The sequence below is a fragment of the Hordeum vulgare genome, chromosome 1H (assembly GCF_904849725.1).
Source record: "Hordeum vulgare subsp. vulgare chromosome 1H, MorexV3_pseudomolecules_assembly, whole genome shotgun sequence".
NCBI lineage: Eukaryota > Viridiplantae > Streptophyta > Magnoliopsida > Poales > Poaceae > Hordeum > Hordeum vulgare.
The window spans coordinates 4,899,906-4,922,650 of NC_058518.1; the positions used below are offsets into that span (position 1 = coordinate 4,899,906).

Sequence of the window (22,745 nt, forward strand, 5' to 3'; positions counted from 1 at the left end):
AATAACATGAAAAACTTCCCAGAATGGACCAAATCTAGAAGTTTTGATGAGGTCCCCGTAAACGGTCCATGGAGTTCGCCGAAGGTTCGTATCGCCCCAGGACCCAAAATCAGTGAGTAATATCATATAAAACTAGTGAGAATGGTCGAAATATTCCAGTTTTGACGAGGTCCCCGTAACCGGTCCACAGAGCTCGCAGAATGTTCGTATCGCCCCGGGACACAAAATCAGAGAGTAATAGCATAGAAAACTGGCTAGAATGGACCAAATATGCGAGTTTTGATGAGGTCTCTGTAACCGGTCCCTTGAGTTTGCGGAACGGTCGGATCGTCCTGGAAACCAAAATCAATGAGTAGTATCATACAAAATTGGCCAGAATGGACCAAATTTGCGAGTTTTGACGAGGTCCCCGTGACCGATCCCCGAAGTTCCCCGAACTTCCGTACCTTCCTGGGACCCAAAATCAGTGAGTAATAACATTGAAAACTTGCCAGAACAGACCAAATCTATGAGTATTGACGAGGTCCCGTAACCGGTCCCCGAAGTTCGCGGAAGATTCGTATAACCCGCGACCCAAAATCAGTGAGTAATATCATACAAAACTGGCAAGAATGGTCGAAATATTCGAGTTTTGACGAGGTCCCCGCAGTTCGCGGAACGTTCGGATCGCCCCGGGACTCAAAATCAGTGAGTAATATCATACAAAACTGGCCAGAATGGACCAAATCTGCGAGTTTTGACGAGTTCCCCGTAACCTGTCACCAGAGTTCGCGGAACGTTCGATCGCCCCGAGACCCAAAATCGGTGAGTAATAGCATACAAAACTGCCCAGAATGTACAAAATATGCGAGTTTTGACGAGGACCCCGTAACCAAACCCAGGAGTTCTCCGAACGTTTGTAGTGCCCCGGGACCCAAACATAGTGAGTAATAGCACACAAAATTTGCCAGAATGGACCAAATCTGCGAGTTTTGACGAGGTCCCCGTAACCGGACCCCGAAGTTCTCCAAACATCCGTATCGCCACGGGACCCAAAATCAGTGAGTAATAGCATAGAAAACTGGCCGAGGCGTGGAAGGAGCTTTTTCAGAGCTTCTCATCACAGTCGAGGGCGCGCATCATCCAACTCCGCTCACAGATCGCCTCCACTCGCAAAGGTGATCTCTCTGCCGCTGCTTACTTCACCGGGATGAAGGGGCTCGCTGATGAACTTGCTGCTGCTGGAAAACCCCTTGATCAGGACGACGTGGTGTCGCACATCCTCCAAGGGCTGATGCATGAACCCGAGTACAATGGGTTCGTTTCTGCTATCTCAACCCGCACCATCACTGATCAACCGATCGGTCTTGGAGAGCTGTACTCCCTGCTACTTGCTGCAGAGGGACGGATCACTACCCAGACTGCCTCCTACACGGCCAATATGGCTGCTAAGGGAGGTGGCCGGGGTGGCTACGGTCGTTCTGGGAACGGCAATGGTGGTCCCCGTGGTTTCAACAACAACAACACGGGTGGCCGCTTCTTCGACAACTCAGGCAATGGTGGCGGGCGTGGCGACCGTGGTGGTGACCGCGGCAACAACAACCGGGAGAATTGCCAGATCTGCAAAGAGAGCGGGCACGATGCGTGGCGCTGTAAAAAGCGCTTCGATCGCAACTTCAACAACAATGTGCGTCACCTGGCTGGCAGTGGAGGTGGGGGTGGAAACAAATCTGCCAATGCTGCCCAAACCTCGGGATCCTATGGAATGGATACCAACTGGTATCTGGACACTGGCGCAACAGATCATGTCACCGGTGAGCTTGAGAAGCTAGCTGTTCGGGATCGCTACACCGGGACGGATCAAATCTACACTGCAAGTGGTCAAGGTATGGACATTGCTCATATTGGTCACTCTGTTTTGTCTACTCCCCATGGGTCTCTACACTTAAACAATATCCTCCATGCACCTCTAGCTGACAAAAGTCTTCTCTCTGCTCACAAACTTATCAATGATAATTATGCCTTTCTTGAAGTTTACCCTGAAATTGTTTTTGTCAAGGATCGGGACACTCGGAGAACAATCCTTCAAAGCAAGAGTAAAAAACGCCTGTTTCCAATTTCTGGTCGCCATGATCCTCCACATCGACAAGCACTTGGTGTGACCAAACCCTCCACTTCAACATGGCATAAGCGTCTAGGGCATCCGGCTTTGCCAATTGTCCAGAAAATTCTTAGAGATTTTTGTCTTCCTGTGTCCAATAAAAAGGATCACTTGTTAGTTTGTGATTCATGTCAAATGGTCAAGAGCCACCAACTCCCTTATACTCGTTCCACTAGTGAGTCCAAAGCTCCTTTAGAGCTTGTGTTTCTCTGATGTGTGGGTGCCTGGACCCCTTTCTGTAGGAAAGCAAAAGTACTATGTTAGCTTCATTGATGATTTCAGCAAGTTTACCTGGATTTATTTACTCAAGCATAAATCTGATGTGTTTGCCAAGTTTCATCTTTTTCAGCAACACGTTGAGCATCTCTTTGATCGAAAGATCCTTGCTATGCAAACAGATTGGGGTGGTGAATACCAAAAACTCAATGTGTTTTTTGAAAATATTGGCATCACTCACCATGTCTCCTGCCCCCATGCTCATCAACAGAACGGCTCTGCTGAAAGAAAACATCGCCACATTGTCGAAGTTGGGTTATCCCTCCTTGCCCATGCTTTTATGCCCCTCAAGTTTTGGGATGAAGCTTTCCTTACCGTCGTCTACCTTATTAATCGCACACCTAGTAGGGTCATCCATAATCAATCCCCTCTTGACCGTCTTTTTCATAGAAAACCCAACCACACATTTTTACGCATTCTTGGGTGTGTTGTCTGGCCCAACTTACGTCCCTTCAACAAACACAAGCTTGAGTTTCGCTCAAAACCATGTGTCTTCCTAGGGTACAGCACCATGCACAAAGGGTATAAGTGCCTTGATGTTACTTCTGGTCGAGTCTACATCTCTCGTGACGTAGTATTTGATGAGCAAGTTTTCCCTTTTGCTACACTCCATCCTAATGCCGGTGCACAACTTCGTAAAGAGCTTGTTTTACTTCCCTCCCACCTCCTCCCATCACCACAATTCCTTGCTAGGGGGTAGATACTGCTGATGACCACATGACAATGTCTCATACTACTAACCCTGATGATCCGACAGATTCTAGTGTGCAGGACGATTTTGCAGGAAACAGCGCAACGGGGCATGATTTTATGCTATCAGCAGATCCCGGTGCCTCCGCAGAAGATCCCGCCTCGGATTCAGTTCCACATCCGGGCCAGCCTGCGCCTGATTCCGTTCCGGCCTCGGGGGCCACAACTCCTGGCGCTGACGCTGCCAGCAGATCCTCCCACGATCGGGGGACACCACACGAGGCAGGGCCAGGCGGGCCCCCTCCCGGTCGGCCGAACGCGGCGCATGCTTCGGCGGTTCCCGCGTCTCCCCCGCCCCCGCGTGGCTCGGGCGCTCCAGCGTCGGTTTCCGTGTCGTCTACGCCCCCACGTGGCTCGGCCGCTCCCGCGTCGCCAACAGTCTCTGCATGTGCGCCTCGGGATCGCCTGCTGTCTGTTGCACCCCCCGCCACGCCTGTCGGGTCGTCCGATACACATGCAGCCGACGATCCTGCCGGCTCGGATGCGTCACGTGCGCTCCAGGACTCCTTCGACGAATCCCCTGTCTCGGCTACAGTACCGCGCCTTCCGCTACAGCTTGCTCGTCCTACACCTCCTCCGCCTGCTCGAGCGCACACACGTGCCCAGGGAGGTATTCTCAAACCTAAGGTATATACTGATGGCTGTGTATGTTGGGGCTCGTTCTGTTCCACAGGTGAACCACAAAGCCTTGCTGAAGCTCTTGGTGATACCCGACGGAAAGCTGCTATGGATGAGGAATTTGCTGCTCTCATCAAAAACCAGACATGGCGTCTTGTTCCTCCTGCTGCAGGCCGGAATATCATTGACTGTAAGTGGGTCTATAAAGTAAAAAGAAAATTTGATGGCACTATAGACAGGTATAAGGCACGTCTTGTTGCTAAGGGTTTAAAGCTACGCTATGGCTTGGATTACGAGGATACGTTTAGCCCTGTTGTCAAGGCTGCCACTATCAGGTTATTTCTGTCAATAGCTATATCTCGTAATAGGTGCATGCGACAGCTAGATGTGAAGAATGCGTTCTTGCATGGCGTTCTAGAAGAGGAAGTATTTATGCGGCAACCTCCTGGGTATGAGCATCCTCACTCACCTCGCTATGTTTGCAAACTTGATAAAGCATTGTATGGTCTGAAACAAGCACCTAGAGTCTGGTATTCTCGTTTGTCCTTCAAATTGCAATCTCTAGGGTTTGTTCCATCCAAGGGGGATACATCAATCTTCTTTTATCATAAGCATGGAGTAACTATTTTTATGCTGATCTATGTTGATGATATAGTTGTAACTATCTCATCAAGTCAAGCAGTTGAAGCTCTTCTTAAGGACTTGAGAAAAGATTTTGCTCTCAAAGACCTAGGTGATCTACACTTCTTCCTTGGCATTGAGGTTAAAAAGGTACCCAGTGGGATCATGCTGTCACAAGGAAAGTATGTGCATGAAATACTCCAGAGAATAGGTATGAAAGGGTGCAAACCTTCTTCTACACCTTTATCTACATCTGAAAAATTATCTGTCCATGATGGGGAAGTACTTGGAGCAGAAGACTCCACCAAATATAGAACTATTGTAGGAGCATTGCAGTATCTGGCCAGAATGGACCAAATTTGCGAGTTTTGACGAGGTCCCCGTGACCGATCCCCGAAGTTCCCCGAACGTTCGTACCTCCCTGGGACCCAAAATCAGTGAGTAATAACATTGAAAACTTGCCAGAACGGACCAAATCTATGAGTATTGACGAGGTCTCGTAACCGGTCCCCGAAGTTCGCGGAAGATTCGTATAACCCCGCGACCCAAAATCAGTGAGTAATATCATACAAAACTGGCAAGAATGGTCGAAATATTCGAGTTTTGACGAGGTCCCCGCAGTTCGCGGAACGTTCGGATCGCCCCGGGACTCAAAATCAGTGAGTAATATCATACAAAACTGGCCAGAATGGACCAAATCTGCGAGTTTTGACGAGTTCCCCGTAACCTGTCACCAGAGTTCGCGGAACGTTCGATCGCCCCGAGACCCAAAATCGATGAGTAATAGCATACAAAACTACCCAGAATGTACAAAATATGCGAGTTTTGACGAGGACCCCGCAACCAAACCCAGGAGTTCTCCGAACGTTTGTAGTGCCTCAAGACCCGAACATAGTGAGTAATAGCACACAAAATTTGCCAGAATGGACCAAATCTGCGAGTTTCGACGAGGTCCCCGTAACCGGACCCCGAAGTTCTCCAAACATCCGTATCGCCACGGGACCCAAAATCAGTGAGTAATAGCATAGAAAACTGGCCAAAATGGACAAAATCTTTGAGTTTTGACGAGGTCCCCATAACCGGACCCCAAAGTTCCCCGAACGTTCGTATCGCCCCGGGATCCAAAATGAGTGAGTAATAGCATCGAAAACCGTCCAAAATGGACCAAATCTGCGAGTTTTCACGAGGTCCCCATAACCGGACCCCAAAGTTCCCGGAACGTTCGTATCTCCCCGGGATCCAAAATGAGTGAGTAATATCATCGAAAACTGTCCAGAATGGACCAAATCTGCGAGTTTTCACGAGGTCCCCGTGATCGGTAACCGGAGTTTGCGGAACTTTCGTATCGCACCCGGGACACAAAATCAGTGAGTAATAGCATAGAAAACTGGCTAGAATGGATCAAATCTGCGAGTTTTGATGATGTCCCCGTAATCGGTCCCTTGAGTTTGTGGAATGTTCATATCGCTCCGGGACTCAAAATCAATGAGTAATACGATACAAAACTGGCCAGAATGGACCAAATCTGCGAGTTTTGACGAGGTCCTCGTAACCGGTCCCTGTGATCGGTAACCGGAGTTCGCGGAACTCTCGTATCGCACCCGAGACACAAAATCAGTGAGTAATATCATAGAAAACTGGCTAGAATGGATCAAATCTGCGAGTTTTGATGATGTCCCCGTAATCGGTCCCTTGAGTTTGTGGAACGTTCATATCGCTCCGGGACTCAAAATCAATGAGTAATACGATACAAAACTGGCCAGAATGGACCAAATCTGCGAGTTTTGACGAGGTCCTCGTAACCGGTCCCTGTGATCGGTAACCGGAGTTCGGGAACTTTCGTATCGCACCCGGGACACAAAATCAGTGAGTAATATCATAGAAAACTGGTTAGAATGGATCAAATCTGCGAGTTTTGATGATGTCCCCATAATCGGTCCCTTGAGTTTGCGGAACGTTCGTATCGCTCCGGGACTCAAAATCAATGAGTAATACCATACAAAACTGGCCAGAATGGACCAAATCTGCGAGTTTTGACGAGGTCCTCGTAACCGGTCCCTGTGATCGGTAACCGGAGTTCGCGGAACTTTCATATCGCACCCGGGACACAAAATCAGTGAGTAATATCATAGAAAATTGGCTAGAATGGATCAAATCTGCGAGTTTTGATGATGTCCCCGTAATCGGTCCCTTGAGTTTGCGGAACGTTCGTATCGCTCCGGGACTCAAAATCAATGAGTAATACCATACAAAACTGGCCAGAATGGACCAAATCTGCGAGTTTTGACGAGGTCCTCGTAACCGGTCCCCGAGGTTCCCCGAATGTTCGTCGCTCACCTGGACCCAAAATTAGTGAGTAATAACGTGGTCCCCAAACATCGTGTTCATTTCAAGATTTATCCGGTTCACACCCTGATTATGCCTTTGGAGAATGACATGCACATCTTCAAAAATATGAGGGCTTTAATGACATAGCATCTTGATAATTCTCCGTCGTATCTATAATTTTTTACTGTTTCATGCCAATACTCTACAAATTTCATATACTTTTGGTAATCTTTTATACTATTTTTAGGACTAACATATTGATCCAATGCCCAGTGTCAGTTCCTGTTTGTTGCGTGTTTTTTATATTTCACAGAAAATCCATATCAAACGAAGTCCAAACGGGATAAAAACTTACAGAGATTTGTTTTGGAATATATGTGAATTTTGGGAAGTGGAATCAACAGAAGGTGGTGCCCGAGGGGCCCACAAGCCAGAGGGGCGTGGCCTGGGGGGTAGGGCGTGCCAGGCTGTCTTGTGGCCAGCCCGTAAGGCGGTTGGTGACCTTCTTTCGCTGCAAGAAAGTTAATTTCCGGATAAAAATCATGCTAAAATATCATCCCAATCGGAGTTACGGATCTCGAGGAATATAAGAAACGGTGAAAAGACAGAATCTGGAACGTAGAAAAACTCGGGAACAGAAGGAAACAAAGACAGAGATCCAATCTTACGCCGTGGGGGTCGTCAGTTATCCTATAGCGTCGAACAGTTTGCGGGCGCCGGTTATGGTTGTCGTCGTGCGTTGGAGTTGGTCTTACGAGCGGGAGAAAGAAGGGGCGGACGTGCGAGAAGCGGTTTGGTAGAGGGGGTGGGGGAAATTAAGTTTGCGAGGGGTGGTTTAGTAAAAATAATGGTGAGGGGAGTGAGTAGAGTGGTTAGAGGCATCCAGCCGAGCAGATCCAGCGTGGAGATGTACTGGCACCAAACTGGATGCAGTAGAGTTGAGTAGATCAGAGCAGTGGTAGTAGAGTAAAGAGTACGCTCTCTTCTAGAAACAGAGAGAGCAGAGGCCTTGCTTAGCGGAGAAGAGATCCCAAGCAAGGAAGGAAGGCAGCGGAGAGGGGAATGGCGGGCGGCGGCGGGGGGAGGAGCGGGCGGGGGGAGGAGGAGTACGACTACCTGTTCAAGGTGGTGCTGATCGGCGACTCCGGGGTGGGCAAATCCAACCTGCTCTCCCGCTTCACCCGCAACGAGTTCTGCCTCGAGTCCAAGTCCACCATCGGCGTCGAGTTCGCCACCCGCACCCTCCACGTAACCACCCTTCCCTTCCCTTCCCTTCCCTTGCTTCGCCTGCCTGCCTTCCTGCTAGATCCATCTCACGCTCCAGATCCGCTAATCCGCTGCCAAAGGTGGCTACCCTAGCGTAGCGGGGCAGTGAATCGATGGCCTGAGGTTCAGGGACGAGGTAGCTGCTGCCTTCCATCATCTTCGCCGCGGCTAGCCAGATCTACCATACTCTTGATTGATTGATTGATTGATTGATTGCTGCACGGTGCTCAGCCTGACAACCAGGGTTTCTTCCCTCTTCTTTCCAAAGGTTTCAGCTTCACCAGCAGCTCAGCACTAGCCACATACTGCCACCGTACATAGCTCTTTCATTACAGACCACTTTCCTGCTGAGATCCATCCCACTAACGAACCCCGGCCCGGTTGCTTGCTCGGTTGGGATTCCGGTGATGACTGGATGCCAGCTGCGCGCTGGCTCATCGCCGTCGAAGCCTGCACCGCCAGTACTACCATAATCAACTTCAGAGGGTGTCACACTCAGTTCAGTAGCTGGCAGACCAAGTGGTGCCGTCGACTTGTCTTTCTACCCATTGTTAAGCCCACACCCATATATATACTCCCTCCGTCCTTAAATATAAGTCTTTGTAGAGATTTCACTGGTGGACTACATACGGATGTATATAGACATACTTTAGAGTGTACATTCAATCATTTTGCTCCGTATGTAGACATATAGTGAAATCGCTTAAAAGACTTATATTTAGGAACGGAGGGAGTATATATGATGATGTACTCCCTCTGCGTAAGTTAATGTAAGGCGTGTTTTAGACCGGCCATAAGCCTGAGAAACTGTCTTACATTAAGTTACACAAGAGGTTGTATCATGCAAGTAGAATGTAGCAACAGGCTTATAGGTACAAGTGTAGCATTGGTCATGACAAAGCCTGCTGCTATCTTATTTCCAGGATGCACAGTTTTCTCTGAAGCCTGACCTCTTCTCAATTTGTGACCTGTTGTTTGCAGGTGGAGGGCAAGATAATCAAGGCGCAGATCTGGGACACGGCGGGGCAGGAGCGGTACCGGGCCATCACGAGCGCCTACTACCGGGGAGCCCTCGGGGCGGTGCTCGTCTACGACGTCACCAAGCCAACCACCTTCGAGAACATCAGCCGGTGGCTCAAGGAGCTGCGCGACCACGCCGACGCAAACATCCGGATCATGCTCGTCGGCAACAAGACCGACCTCAAGCACCTCCGGGCCGTCACCACCGACGACGCGGGGAGCTACGCCGAGGCCGAGGGGCTGTCCTACATCGAGACGTCCGCGCTCGAGGCCATGAACGTCGAGGAGGCCTTCCAGCTCATCCTCGGCGACATCTACCGCACCATCAGCAAGAAGGCCGTGGCCTCCGAGGAGGACAGGGCAGCGGCTGCCGGGGTCAAGGAAGGTAAGACCATCAATGTCGCTGCCGCCGCCGACAATGGCGGCGAAAAGAAGCAATGCTGCTCAGCTTAGGATGGACGATGCCCAGCGGATGTATGTTTTGTAATGGTTGTTTTTTGAGTTTAAAGCCTTGTTGATTCATTTTGTCAGATATCCTCCCTGCCTTGTTATAGACCTGAAACTCACATATGTTCAGTTACTATATGATATATCAAGTTCATTGGTTTATATCTCAGCCAAATGCTTCTGGCCTCCTCTTGTCCACTTTTTTCACAAGTAGGAAAGTGCCAAAAAGACAAACTCCAGCTATGATTATATTTGGAAGATGACAAGATGATTGACAAGCTAGAATTGACCATATTTTGATACAATTTATGTTATAAAGTATTCAAGACAAACTCGAGATAATTAGCAACAATATATGGTCCTTTCTGAAATATGGCAGGATGGTGACTGACAAGCTAGAATTAACCATACTCTTCATACAATTAACCATATTTTTCATACAATACGAAGTAACGACTCAAGAGAAACTCCAGATAATTAGCAACAATATATGAGCCTTTCTGAAATATGGCAGGACGATGACTGATAAGCTTGAATTAACCATATTTTTCATATAATTTCTGTTACGAAGTAATGACTCAAGACAAACTCCAAATAATTAGCAACAATATATGGGCCTTTTCTAAAAGATGACAGGATGATGACCGACAAGCTTGAATTAACCATATTTTCATACAATTTTTGTCATCTAAGATCCATCAAATGCTTCTAAAACACTGACGAAGTAACGACTAATGAGATTCCATAACAAGCTCCAACTGTGACGGGTACATTAAACAGTAAGTAGCAACACAATTTCTGATGTAGACAAATTCTGTATTCAGTATATATATCCAGTTCACTGCCCTCCCCAGCCTTTCATGGTGAATCTTCTAGCCTCCAGCCACTCAAGCAGATATCATGAGGTGAGGTGTATGGATGGAGCCTTGCTGAGCTTATCAGGAGCAGCAGCTGCTCTGCTGCTGCTGTATGGGCTGCCCTTTCATGTGAACATGGACCGTCGATTTCCTCTCCGCTGCAGGTTGGCTCGCCATCCTGCAGGCAAGTAAATTCAGCAATCAGATAGACCCTATCAAATGGGAAGCATGCACATAAGGTTTTTAAAAGGCAGCGAAAGTAACCAATTTTTAAAATATATTGATGGAATTCCCAGAGATATTCTTTCCACAAGCATACAGCTCATTTGATGATCTATCAGTGCCAAATATAGCAGAGAGGCCTCTAAAAATGTGCATTTCTTGGCTTACTTGTTCTTGATTTCTGATGACATGGTTAAGAAAGCTGTCTCCACATTGATGGACTCCTTTGCACTTGTCTCCAGGAAATTCATTCCTAATGATTCTGCAAAAGCCTGAAATTCATCCTAGATATTTTAGTCACTTGATTAACATATCTATATTTGGAGTAATTGTCCCGAATAACAAACAAAGACTGGAACCACATTAGAAGAGTATCAAGAAGAATAAAGAAGTTGATTTATCAAGAATGGAAGAGTTTCATAGTGTTTTTTTTTTTGGTCGGCAATTAGAGACGCATTGTTCTATCCATTTAAATATTCCATGTATGGTCGAACTAAAATCATGCTTAGATGTTAGCCAACACAGCAGAAATCACCTGATTTTCCAAATGTTGATTAAAGCAAGTCATGAAATTGAGTAATTCGACACTAGAATTGTAGACAGGTCAAATAAATCTGTTGTCATTCAGCCTATGGCTTAAACTGTCAACTGAAGAAAAACAAGAGAGGGAACGGCTTACCTTGGCCTCCTCTGTATCGACGACCTTACTATCAACCAAATCACATTTGTTCCCGACTAGAAGCTTGCACACACTGTCACTGGCATACCTATCAATCTCACTCAACCACTGCTTGACATTGTTGAAGCTTTCCCTATCTGTCACGTCATATACGATCTGAAAAATGTAGCAAGGAGTATTAACACCACGGTAATCCTACGAAAATGTAGATCCTCATTCCTGAATGGTAAAGCATAGTAAATGATGCAGAGTGAAAATGAACAAGTACAGTTCAATGATGACTAGAGTGAAACTGTGACACAATTCAGCCGGTCCTAAATTACTGTATCACATCAGGGAAGTAAAACAGGTCCAAAATAAATTAACGCCAAGTGAATAGGATAATCAGTAATACGAGTATCCATGAGGGCTTACAATGATTCCATGCGCTCCCCGGTAGTAACTGCTAGTTATTGTCCTGAACCTTTCCTGGCCTGCTGTGTCCCACTGAACAAGGAACAGACCATCATTACATTACAACAACCGGAGGATTGAATGGACACAGGTAGATTTTGTAAAGCAATGCTGACCTAACACATCAAGTCTCAACTAACAACTAACCATCAACGCGATAGCTTCAAATTGTTTGTCATTATGACTGCTTAGCAAGCATGTACAGTCTAATTTATACAGTAAGTAATTATTCGGGGAGTACACTGGCCCAATCTAAGTGCGGTGATTTACACACACAGGGTTTATCATAAAAGAACTCCATTACAATATAAAGCGACTCCTCTTGAAACAAATATAGGCTTTAGGTTGGTGCAACCTTATCAACAGCGACAGGCGATAATCCACGACCAACCAGGCCATTTTATTTTTCAAGCAAATATCCACCTCCCTAATGGAAATCAGCTAAAAAAAGGCGCGCGGACAGCGCAATTAATTCTACGAGTCACTGTTTCCCCCCCACAGTTTTAATACTGAAATTATTCCCACCTCCCTGGTGCCACCACTTGGACAAATTTAACACAGAGTTAAGAACCGAAAAACTGCCAGCCAATCCCTCCTCGAGTTTTGTCGGGACAATGCATAAATCAGAAACCCCTAATTAACTTGCAGAGTTGGTACGCAATCAAGGCGGTAGCTTCCAATTATTTGCAAGTATGACCGCTTAGCAATCATGTACAGTCTAGGTTGTAGAGCAAGTAATTACTTGAGGAGTACACACTGACCGAATCTAAAGTTCGGTGATGCACACGCAGGGGTTTATCATAAAAGACCTCCCTTATAGTATAAAGCGATTCCTCTCCTAACAGTTAAGAGCTTTAGTTGGTGCAGCGCTATCAACGATACAGAACAAACGAGGCCATTTTAGTTTCCACCTAAGTGCCTGCTTCCCTAATAAAATCAGCTAAAAAAGGCATGCCGTGGCTCAACAGAGTTGAGCCAATTGCTGAGTCGAGGGCATGCGCCACAACACGGTATATTTTCTAGTAGGTGTCACCGCATTCCCCCCACAATTATAGTACTGTAATCATCCCCACCTCCCTGGTTCCACCACTGGGGGAGCTTAAATAGAGTTGAGAACCAAAAACTGCCAGCCAGCCGTTGAGTTTTTTGCCGGGACAATGTATCGAGCAAACAACCAGAAACCCCTGATTAACCTGCAGAGTTGGTACCGACCGCTTCGGATAAAGCAATCCAGGCAACCTAACACCAAGATCTAGGACGGCAGGCCCCCCACCAATTCCCACCCACCCTTGTATATCATGCTTCTATTCACTACAATTCGAAAGCGTCAATGGATAACTAAACCATCAAACGAATGAACTGGCATCAGAAAAATCCCTGTAAACTGGAACTCACAATCTGCAGCTTCACCGACTTGCCATCCAGCTCGACTGTCCGTATTTTCTGCGACGCATTCATGAAAAAGAGTTGAGCAGATTCGGTGAGAAGCCCTGTGGTACTTGCAGGAGAAGCAGCTACTTAATGGAGCCCCATGAATAACAAACAAAAGGGGATCGTCTGTACTGTTACTGTTATACTGTACTTACGAAATCAACTCCGATGGTGCTGATGTAGGTGTCGACGTACGCATCGTCCTGCAAAAAGAAAGGGATCGATCAATCAGTCAGTCAATGAAACCTCGTAATTTTTTCTCCCTCGGTCGGAGAGAGGCGGAGAATTTGGGGGTCGGGGTCTTCTCACGGCGAAGCGGAGGAGGAGGCAGGACTTGCCGACGGAGGAGTCGCCGATGAGGAGCAGCTTGAAGAGGTAGTCGCTGCAGCAGACCGACAATCGAGAAATCAAGCGAGGAAGAAAGAAAGAAAGATCGGCGGGGGATGAACTTACTACTCGGAGGCGCTCATGGCGGGCGCCGGCTGGGCTCCGGCGGATTAGGGAGAAGGGGGAGGAGCGCTGCCGGAGGGGGATCCGGGGAAGGTGGATGGCGTGCGCAGATCGGTGGAGGGGGAGGAGGATGGTGGGGGGAAGCAAAGGGAATCGGGCGAGACGTACAAGTCTCCGCCTTTTCTTGTCTTTGGTCCGGATATATGAAGAGAAGCCGCCATGGCCGACGGAGGACGCGTGAGGGGAGGTTTGGGATGGCTTAGCGGCTAATCAATCGGGAGGCGCAAAAAGTTGTCGTCTTTATTACATTTCAATCTTTTTTCTTTGCTCCTTCTTTTTTGGATACATATAAAACTATAAGAGGTTTAAGCCTTTATTTCTCTTTTTAAAAAAGAGTTGTTTAGCTTTGAATTCTCTTGTGGTTGTAGTACAAAGTTAAAAAGGTTTTGATTCGATTGTGGAGGTACCGTGATTTACTAAGTGATGCTAACCCTGGTGTCATTGATTGCGATCTTTTGTTGCTATTTTACTTTATACTTTCTCTCTAAAGAAATATGAGAGCGGATATTGAAAGAAAAGACACCATAGATATAGTAACCTTTGTATATGGATCATACCAGATGAACATGGGAGAGGCTGGCATAGCGAAAGTCCTATTTTACTCCCGAGCTCAAATGCTTCCTCGTGAACTATAAAATCAAAAAAATAATAAAAAATTCAAAAGTTTCTGCTTTCTTATGGTAAACTTTGATAAATGTTTTACATGCATATCAAAATCCAGCCCGAAATAATGTTCGTGCAAGTCACAGTATTTTTGGAGCATCGATTTTGTTTTTTGTCACGGCTTTCACAAATGTTATTTAGAGCTGAAATTTTGCAAGCATACAAAACATTTGTCAAAGTTTATGATTGATATTTTTTAATTTTTTACTGTTTATGAGGGAACATATGAGCTTGGAAGCAAAACTCTATATTCCTGTCATAGATGCTAATGAAGAGGAAGTAGTTACTTCCAAGTGAATCCTCCCTAGATACCTAAACCCATTTTATTATGACGATCCATTTCATGAATATACAAATTGTACCAAAGATGCTAAATTATTTTCCTTTTTTTAATTCTAACTTAAAAAGATGAAGTAATCATATTTTGATGCTGTAATTTTCTTAAGTGTTGTTACCGTTTTATTTTTAGATGAACAGTTATTATCTGATTGTTAATTTTGTAACTACCATCCTTTTTTTATGTATATTCGATATTGAATACTACTCGTAGTTATAACATTTTTTTCATTACTTGCACAATTGCATTGATAGAACTATACATTCGGCTAGGGCGAAAAATTTCTCCATGCCTCATCGATGTGTCCGTGGATTCGCCTCCCATGGAGTTACCGCTCGACTGCCGGTAACGGGAAAAAGAATCTCGGTGGCTCTTCTTGAATTAAAAATTTATTAGTTTATAGATGTTTTTATTCTTTATAGGCGTTAAAAATTTATTAGTTTATACTAGATGTTTTTATTCTTTATAGGTGTGATGTTGGAAACGCTTCTTCTTGGAGTTTGTCTTTGGGATTTTGGTTTCTCCTCAAGTGGACTGAAAAAACAGGTCGTGGGTGGGTCCACCCTGGTCAGCGGCCCATCGCTCTCTCCCCCCTCCGCATCACACCCGCATGGCCGCCGCCGGGTTCCGGCTGCGCCAGCGCGTGCACGCGTCCGGCGACCCCCGCCGGACCGGGACGGTGCGCTACCTGGGCCCCGTCGACGGCCACGCGGGCGAGTGGGTGGGCGTCGACTGGGACGGCGGCGCCGGAGGTCGCCACGACGGCTCCCTCGCCGGCCGCCGCTACTTCTCCGCCGCGGCCGACCGCTCCGCCTCCTTCGCGCGCCCCTCCGCGCTCAGCGCCGGGATCCCGCTCCCCGACGCCCTCCGCCTCCGCTACCGCGTCGACGACTTCACCAAGGAGGAACAAGGTGCGTCCATGCCTCCAAAATCGGATCTTTATGCCGCATGATCTACCATGTTGAGCATCTATCATGTTGATAATCCTGTCTTTGTTGGCGAGCTGGCATGGGATCCCAACTAGTTTGTCCTTGTTCCTGAGCAATCAATCATCAATCATCAAGTGAATGGATTTGTTTCCAGCTGTGGTTGGATCTTGTACGCTGACAATGCCACCTCCTGACGCGCACTCTCTTGTGTTCAGATGAAATGTACGTCTTCTCGACGAGCCAGAAGCGCGTGTCGGTGGAGCTGGTCGGGACGAACAAGGTCCGGGACAAGCTCAAGAACTTTGACGAGCTGCTGTGTGCGTCCGTTTCCTTCATGGGCGTGAGCTCGGCTGGATCGCCGGAGGAACTGCAGGGTTTGGTTCCGAGTAAGAACTAACTTTACAGTCCTTGATTTATCCCATTGTCTATTTTGACTTGCTCCTCGTGATGCACGGCCAGCTTCCTGAATGTTCTGTTTTGAGGTAGGACGATCAACAATGCATCATGTTCTGTTCATCAAGGTTCCATAGCTACTGCACCCACGTGCTTTCGTCATCGGAGATAATGGAACCGATTTTATAGTTTTTTTGACAAAATGTAAAAACAAAAGGGGCCCATTACTGTCGTTACTTTCAACTGAATCCCTTATGCTGGCTCTTAGTTTTTTGAGTACCTTACCTCGGTTTGGAACTGGTCTGAATTTTCTAAATGCTGTAAGGTTCCATATCTGCTGCTTTCAGTTCCTTTCATCAATGGAGATAACGGAACAGTCTTCATAGTTTTTCGATGAAATGTAAAAACAAAAGGAACACATAACCTTGAACTGAAAACTCGTATGCTACCTCTTAGGTCACACCTTGCTTCTGTTTGGAAGTGGTCTGAATTTCCTAAATGCATGAGAGCAAATTTTTTAGTACTCCCTCTGTAAAGAAATATAAGAGCATTTAGATCACCACTTTAGTGATCTAAACGCTCTTATATTTCTTTAAGGAGGGAGTAATAATTTTTTTGAGACTTAAAAGCTAGTCAGGTGTGCATACAAGATCTATAATCAGCATCCCATTTTCATAACTGTTGCTAATTTTTTTCCTTGTTTCAGATCTCAGGCAACTTGATTTAACTGGAAATCTCATTTCGCAGTGGCAAGTATGTACCCCCTTTTTGCGAGTGTACTTTCACTGATTTGATTTGAACTACGACCTTTTGCAACTCTTAACTAGTAGTATGGACATAAGATACGCAACTGAATAAAATTGAAACAGACAAACAAATGCTATACCTGGTTGTCTTCTCATTCCGTTTGTTTTTTATTTTAAAATTTGCCCATGCTATGTCATGAAGAATGCAACAGATGAGTAACTGGTATGTGGTAGTGCTAAATTTCATCACTAATAAGCTTGGAGTTATTACTAATTCGTGTGATAGCATATTAGTGTTAGTTCTGCTGTCACTTATGAGTAAGTATTTCCTGGCATGTCCTTGTGTTAATGATGTCCATGTTCATTGTTAACCCCTGTCGTCATCACCAAATATGTTGTTACGTCAGTTCAAAGCACCTTTAGTACTTTTTCCGAGTTGACAGTACATGTTTTATCACTTGTTTGCTGTCTCAACATGTCACCTTCTTTTATCTATGGTTTCTTGCCGCTAATCTTTATGCTATGGTTCTTCTGGAATGTGACTAAACAGTTTTTTTCTCAGGATATATTCTCTCTGTGTCAAGCTCTGCCATCTCTGGAAGTTCTCGATTTGACAAACAACATCATGGAGAATGACTTTGTAGAAAGTCCATTGCTGAAGAATATTCGTATTTTGGTCCTCAACAACTGTGGTGTAACCTGGGAACTGGTATGTGCTATGCTGCATGCGAACCACCTGAAATATTATCAGTTGATATCAATCACACTATAAGTTAATGCTGAGTTATGTCGAACAGGTTGAAAAGCTTAAAGTTCCATTTGCATGTCTCAGTGACCTCCACCTAATATGGAACAAGATGAACATAATCACGGTTAGCATTTGCCCTCGTACTTCTGTTCTTATGTGCTTTAGATAAAATTGCTATCTTCTTGTTCTTCATCTCATCTGTATCCAAAGAAAAGAGCAGAACACCTCAATACCTAATAAATATTTTTGGAAGCTTTCTGCCAGTTCATTGCCAATGTGCTGCATTTTAAATGGATAACCATTCCCAAAGTTTGTAGTTCATACTTTTATTCCTTCAGCAAAGTGTGCACTAAACAATGTTTAAGAACTAACTGTATTTTTACCATATTCTCCAGACCCCAGTTGGAAATTTTGTGCAAGGTTTTGACACACTGCGGCTCTTAAATTTGGAAGACAATCACATTGTTTCATGGGATGAAATTGTAAAACTTTCTTATTTAAAAAGGTATAAATATAAAAATTGAAGCTTTTGTACTTAAGTTAGTGTTGCTTCAACATTTCTTTCATTTGGATCTTGTGACTCGCAGCTTGGAACAGCTCCATTTGAACAAGAACAAGATAAAGCATGTAAGATACCCGTCTAATCTTCCATCGTCAGGCCCTCTTGGTGATGTATCTGTTCCGGCCTTCGAAAAATTGCAAGTCCTTTTATTAGGTATTTTCGTTCTTGCCTTTTTTCCATATTCCCATACTTCACAAAACTAAGATCATAAGACAATACGCTGTTCTAACAAAGTACTGAAATAGAACATAAATGTTGCTCGACTAATGAAATAAATGTTCCCATACTTCACAAAACTAAGAACATACTTCAGTGTTGTTCAAGTAGAAACATAAATGTTGTGCTAATGGTGACATTTAAATGCCTCAGGATCTAATGAAATAGAAGACTTTCCTTCTGTGGATTCACTCAACCTCTTCCCAAGTTTAATGGTGAGCTAGTTTCCAAGGAATTATCCTTCTATTTTCACTTTGGTATTGCTGCATAACTATAGATTGACTCGGCTACTCTGAAATCTGTTTTTCTGGAAGGATGTCAGGATTTCTGATAATCCTATAGCTGATCCTGCCAAGGGTGGTGCTCCTCGATTTGTGCTTGTTGCTCGACTAGGAAATGTTAAAATACTAAATGGCAGTGAGGTAATTGCTGTTTCTCTGGGTGTGCCTTCAGCATGTATGTAGCAATACATTGCATCCTTAATATGCCATTCTTTTTCTAGGTAAGCGCACGTGAACGGAGGGAAGCAGAAATACGGTCAGTTAATCCCTTTTGCCCTTCTTGTAGGAAAAAGACATTTGCCCTTTCTAGGATAGCTGGGCCATATTTGTGTTTTTCTCCGCGTTTACACTTAATTTTCTTCCCTTGTTCCGAGAAAGCCTCTTTGATTCCACATATTTTTAAAGGTTTGTCTAGCATCATAATTCTGATACTTGTGATGTAACATTATAGATACATTCGCCTTGTTATGGGAAAAGCAGAATCAAATGACCCAGAAGTGCTCAAACAGCTACACCCTAGGTAAGTTTGTCGAAATTCCACTCCATTTTTAGCACTACAGGGTCCATCGAGGAGATAATCCAATGATTTGAGCATTCTTTTAATCCAAGTAGAAAATTCAATTGCTCAAATGGTGTTCCCATGTTCATCTCAGAAGGATGATGTTGCGATATCACCCTAATGCAGTGACCTCTCTAACTAGAGGAGTACTTGTATGATTTTATCCTCTCTAATTAGAAGAATGCTTTTGTAACATTAAGTGACTGTAAAAAGTTATGTTTCACTTGTTAGTCAACCAGGACTATATGGTTAGCTTATCACTGACATGTACTTGTGTTTCCTGGCATCGTTTACGAATTTGATTACTTCTGAAAGATACCTGATTTTTTATCAACAGTAATTAATTGATTATACTTAGGCAGCACATAATTGTTAATGCAGGTTTGCTGAACTGAAGGCCTTTCATGGCATTGAAGATGAGAAACCAACTTCAAGGATGTCTGGCCCACAAAAGATGGCTTCTGGGCTTATAAGTGATAATCTTGAACTACATAAAGTGGACAATAATATGGCTACGTGAATGAACTGGAATTTTTCTATTGTGCGTGCAGGTATCACCTTGAAATGTGTGGGGCCATCCATGGGTGAGAAGCAACCATTGACAAAGAAACTGCCTCCTGCAACTACTGTAAGTATTTCTTGGTAACACTTAGCTATCCTTATATTTAGCTCCTTCTGGCACTTATTTATACTACTTATAGTGATTACGGATCGTTCACTCGATCTGCCTTTTGGTAATATACTCCCTCTGTTCCTAAATATAAGTCTTTCTAGAGGTTTCACTAAAGGACTACATACGGATGTATATAGACATATTTTAGAGTGTAGGTTCACTCATTTTACTCCGTATGTAGTCATCTAATGAAATCTCTAAAAAGACTTATATTTAGGAACGGAGGGAGTACCTAAATTAGGCTGCCAATATATCTTTGCCTCTATTTTCTTCTTAAGCTGGTTATGAAATGCATTGTCCCATTCAATGTTTTAACTGCCATTTTTTTTTTGTAGATTGGAAAGCTGAAATCTTTGTGTGAGAGTTTCTTTAAACTGAAGGACATCAAACTAAGATTATTTCTCGAGGAAGAGGTATAACATATGTTGTGTCTCACCATTGCCTCCTCCATAGTTGAACTTCTGGAGTTTTATTGTTCATGTACGAAAGTCCAATTAAAAATAATACTAAGTTGTCCCTGAAAGGATCTGCACATGAATACGCCAATATTACTCCCTCCGATCCAAATTAATTGTCGCAGCCCTAGCACAACTTTATACTATTTATGCCATGGTTGTATTTTAGCAGGGATGCCCACTACCACAACTACTCGAAGAAGAGACGGCTTCGCTCGTGGAGCTTGGGATAGGCACAGGAGCAACCATAATCGTCGATGAAGAAAGCTAGTCGTCTGCTAGGAACAGAAGAAAGAGCATATGTATTTGTGTGCACGGATACCACACTATGATTACTTTAAAAAAACCAGTCTCCTTTTTTGTGTTCATTTGTTAGAGAAAATGTGATCTTCTTCGTGTGGTGTTACATTTGTGTAGACTTGTGAGATGCTGTACCTTTTAGCTCTGCTGCTGAGAACAGAGATGCTTCTTTTGTAGCTCAAGTAAGGCCAAAGTAAGGGAAGAGAGAAAATCAGCCTCATCCTTATCCTCATCATATGGCCACAAGGCCTCACTCCACAAATAATGCTAAAACTCATATTCTTTGTTTCTGTGGCTACAAAGTTTCCCAGTAGCTGTCCTTTGTCTCTCTTCTTCAGAGGCTTGAGGATGGTTTGCCTTGTACATTGCACTGCATAGGGCTGTAAAACTTGGAAAGTTTCTGAGGCAAGCAGCAGCAGCAGCCATGGAGCCTGCTAGTGCTAGTTTAGTCTCCTTGAGAGCATCCACTGCCACGAACCGTAGCTGCTTCTTGTGTCGGCAGCCAGTGACGCCCAAGACCAGGATGCTTCCGGCCATGGCGTCCAAGTCCGGGGCGAGACTGGTATGAGCATCTCCTCACAGAATTTCAGTTTCTTCATCTTCTTGGCAGCAGCTTGTTCTAGCCATGCATACTACCGTTGATGGCTTGCTGCATAGAAGCTATTCTTGCCAGTGCTGTGCTGAAGAACATACTGTTTGTGCTGTGCAGGTGGCTTCAGGCTGCAAGACATGCAGGGGGAAGGGTGCAGTGGAATGCGAAGGCTGCAAGGCAAGATCATTCTCTGCTTGCTGCTGCCATACATATCTTGTTTTCTGAAAGCCATTTATTATTATCTGCAAGTGTTCTTTTTATGAAATTATTATTGATGAGGGGAAGTAACTGACTAATGTTTGGTACAGGGGACTGGCAGGAACAAGAAGAACGGCAACATCTTCGAGAGATGGAAGTATGTGTTATTAATCATGAGAAATTACAAGTCACAATATTTATGTTCTATTTTCAGTCAAAGTATCACGTATTACTCCAGTGATTAGTTTGTGGCTAAACTGCTGGTATTATGGGATTTGGTTCAGGTGCTTCGACTGCCAGGGGTTTGGGATGAGGAAGTGCCCCACCTGTGGCAAGGGAGGCCTCACGCCGGAGCAGAGAGGAGAAAGGTAGAAGAAACATCAAGCATCCATCCATCCATGGCAGCACTAGGCAGATGCACTCTCCAATGTCGTATTTATCATGCTCAACTCTGCTCGAATTCTGACTACTATCTAGAAGTAAGTATCAACCAGAATCGCCAAACAAATATCGAAAACCGAATATGGTGATACACATAATTGGTTTGAGAAACAAGCAGAATGTTGTGAGGAAATCAACTGGTTTCTGCACGTATTGACTGGGTTGGATGCTTTTGAATCTATATGTTGTAAGTATTTTTTGTTTTCTGAATATATTCAGTTTGTCGTAAGTATTATTTAAAAAACAAAGTGCGTCTCCTGGGCGATGTGAGGCGCTCATGTGAAGCTACAGAGCACCAATGCGGAACCGGATCTTCTAAAATCAAGAAGGGATGTTAGAGAAGCTACAATACCTTAACTTCCCTTCTTTCAATTCATACGATTAAGGCTAAAATGATTTAAATTAGTTTGTAAATTACAGATCTACTATGTACATTCATAGTAATTACATACAAACAAATTGATGATGAAATAAAATTAAGTTTGGATTATTTATATCTAGAGTAAATACCAACAGTAAATAATCTGCTAATATTTCCTAACTTTCCTTCTAAACTTTACACTAAGCAAGCATTGTAGCAGCGTGACATTCCTCCTCTATGTTAGAGGATCCATTCCCCACCAATGCGCCGCCTCAGGTTTGCGGCTATCGCAGTGGCTGCAGGTGGGCTTTCCATACCATGTTCAATTTGAATAGAAAATTTTGCCCATTAAGTTCATCTGAAACAAAAATATGTTAAGTGATAACAAGTTTATGTATCCACGCTAAATTATTGATATGTCTAGTTCAGTCGACGGAATCGCAAAATATCAGCCATACATGAATATGTATTTGCAAAAGATGGTCGCTCAACTTTCTTGCCTTGGATGCCAAAAAAGAAGAAGAAAAAAAGGGATCCATGATCAGCAAAACTAAGAATATCAGTCTCATACATCATAAAAATGACAAGTAGAGTAGCAAGCCAAACACCACACATAGTCGAATAAGTATTAAAAAAGTAATCACGAATCAAAAGATAGAAATCAAAGGGTGAT

The 22,745-nt window shown here is 44.5% G+C and overlaps 4 protein-coding genes across 5 annotated transcripts; 3 read left to right on the top strand and 1 right to left on the bottom strand.

Annotated features, from left to right (window-relative positions):
• The first annotated feature begins 7,620 nt into the window (after positions 1–7,620).
• LOC123426386 (ras-related protein RABA2a-like) lies at positions 7,621–9,635 on the top strand. The gene is made up of 2 exons (XM_045110239.1): positions 7,621–7,981; positions 8,981–9,635. Exons 1-2 carry the CDS (start codon positions 7,796–7,798, stop codon positions 9,470–9,472), a joined length of 678 nt encoding a protein of 225 aa, XP_044966174.1. The 5' UTR covers positions 7,621–7,795; the 3' UTR covers positions 9,473–9,635.
• Positions 9,636–10,064: 429 nt separating this feature from the next.
• LOC123426463 (ras-related protein RABD1-like) lies at positions 10,065–13,780 on the bottom strand. The gene is made up of 8 exons (XM_045110333.1): positions 13,562–13,780; positions 13,418–13,490; positions 13,264–13,311; positions 13,073–13,120; positions 11,639–11,710; positions 11,225–11,380; positions 10,714–10,817; positions 10,065–10,501 (listed from the first exon to the last, which is right to left on the bottom strand). Exons 1-8 carry the CDS (start codon positions 13,576–13,578, stop codon positions 10,405–10,407), a joined length of 615 nt encoding a protein of 204 aa, XP_044966268.1. The 5' UTR covers positions 13,579–13,780; the 3' UTR covers positions 10,065–10,404.
• A 1,334-nt stretch (positions 13,781–15,114) lies between these two features.
• Positions 15,115–20,712, top strand: LOC123426546 (tubulin-folding cofactor E). 2 transcript variants are annotated; one of them, XM_045110427.1, is made up of 15 exons: positions 15,115–15,529; positions 15,763–15,933; positions 16,647–16,693; positions 17,249–17,395; positions 17,484–17,558; positions 17,830–17,939; positions 18,022–18,149; positions 18,366–18,427; positions 18,527–18,634; positions 18,715–18,749; positions 18,945–19,013; positions 19,434–19,525; positions 19,604–19,680; positions 20,061–20,138; positions 20,350–20,712. In XM_045110427.1, exons 1-15 carry the CDS (start codon positions 15,229–15,231, stop codon positions 20,449–20,451), a joined length of 1,602 nt encoding a protein of 533 aa, XP_044966362.1. In that variant the 5' UTR covers positions 15,115–15,228; the 3' UTR covers positions 20,452–20,712. The 2 variants fall into 2 exon arrangements, with proteins under 2 accessions (XP_044966362.1, XP_044966424.1); XM_045110489.1 differs by having other exon boundaries at positions 15,177–15,529; positions 20,353–20,712.
• An 88-nt stretch (positions 20,713–20,800) lies between these two features.
• Positions 20,801–21,940, top strand: LOC123426688 (protein PHOTOSYSTEM I ASSEMBLY 2, chloroplastic). The gene is made up of 4 exons (XM_045110589.1): positions 20,801–21,042; positions 21,190–21,249; positions 21,381–21,427; positions 21,555–21,940. Exons 1-4 carry the CDS (start codon positions 20,905–20,907, stop codon positions 21,640–21,642), a joined length of 333 nt encoding a protein of 110 aa, XP_044966524.1. The 5' UTR covers positions 20,801–20,904; the 3' UTR covers positions 21,643–21,940.
• Positions 21,941–22,745: the final 805 nt, after the last annotated feature.

Bases quoted from the DNA above. Each gene is read 5' to 3' on its own strand.
- LOC123426546 (XM_045110427.1), top strand. From the start codon at position 15,229: ATGGCCGCCGCCGGGTTCCGGCTGCGCCAGCGCGTGCACGCGTCCGGC. The intron at 18,635-18,714 runs GTAATTGCTGTT...TTCTTTTTCTAG, and splicing joins AAATACTAAATGGCAGTGAG to GTAAGCGCACGTGAACGGAG. The intron at 20,139-20,349 runs GTATAACATATG...GTTGTATTTTAG, and splicing joins GATTATTTCTCGAGGAAGAG to CAGGGATGCCCACTACCACA.
- LOC123426463 (XM_045110333.1), bottom strand. The intron at 11,711-13,072 runs GTGAGTTCCAGT...TTCCTTGTTCAG, and splicing joins AGTCGGTGAAGCTGCAGATT to TGGGACACAGCAGGCCAGGA. The intron at 11,381-11,638 runs GTAAGCCCTCAT...TACATTTTTCAG, and splicing joins GGGGAGCGCATGGAATCATT to ATCGTATATGACGTGACAGA.
- LOC123426386 (XM_045110239.1), top strand. From the start codon at position 7,796: ATGGCGGGCGGCGGCGGGGGGAGGAGCGGGCGGGGGGAGGAGGAGTAC. The intron at 7,982-8,980 runs GTAACCACCCTT...TGTTGTTTGCAG, and splicing joins TCGCCACCCGCACCCTCCAC to GTGGAGGGCAAGATAATCAA.
- LOC123426688 (XM_045110589.1), top strand. From the start codon at position 20,905: ATGGAGCCTGCTAGTGCTAGTTTAGTCTCCTTGAGAGCATCCACTGCC. The intron at 21,043-21,189 runs GTATGAGCATCT...TGTGCTGTGCAG, and splicing joins CCAAGTCCGGGGCGAGACTG to GTGGCTTCAGGCTGCAAGAC. The intron at 21,250-21,380 runs GCAAGATCATTC...TGTTTGGTACAG, and splicing joins TGGAATGCGAAGGCTGCAAG to GGGACTGGCAGGAACAAGAA.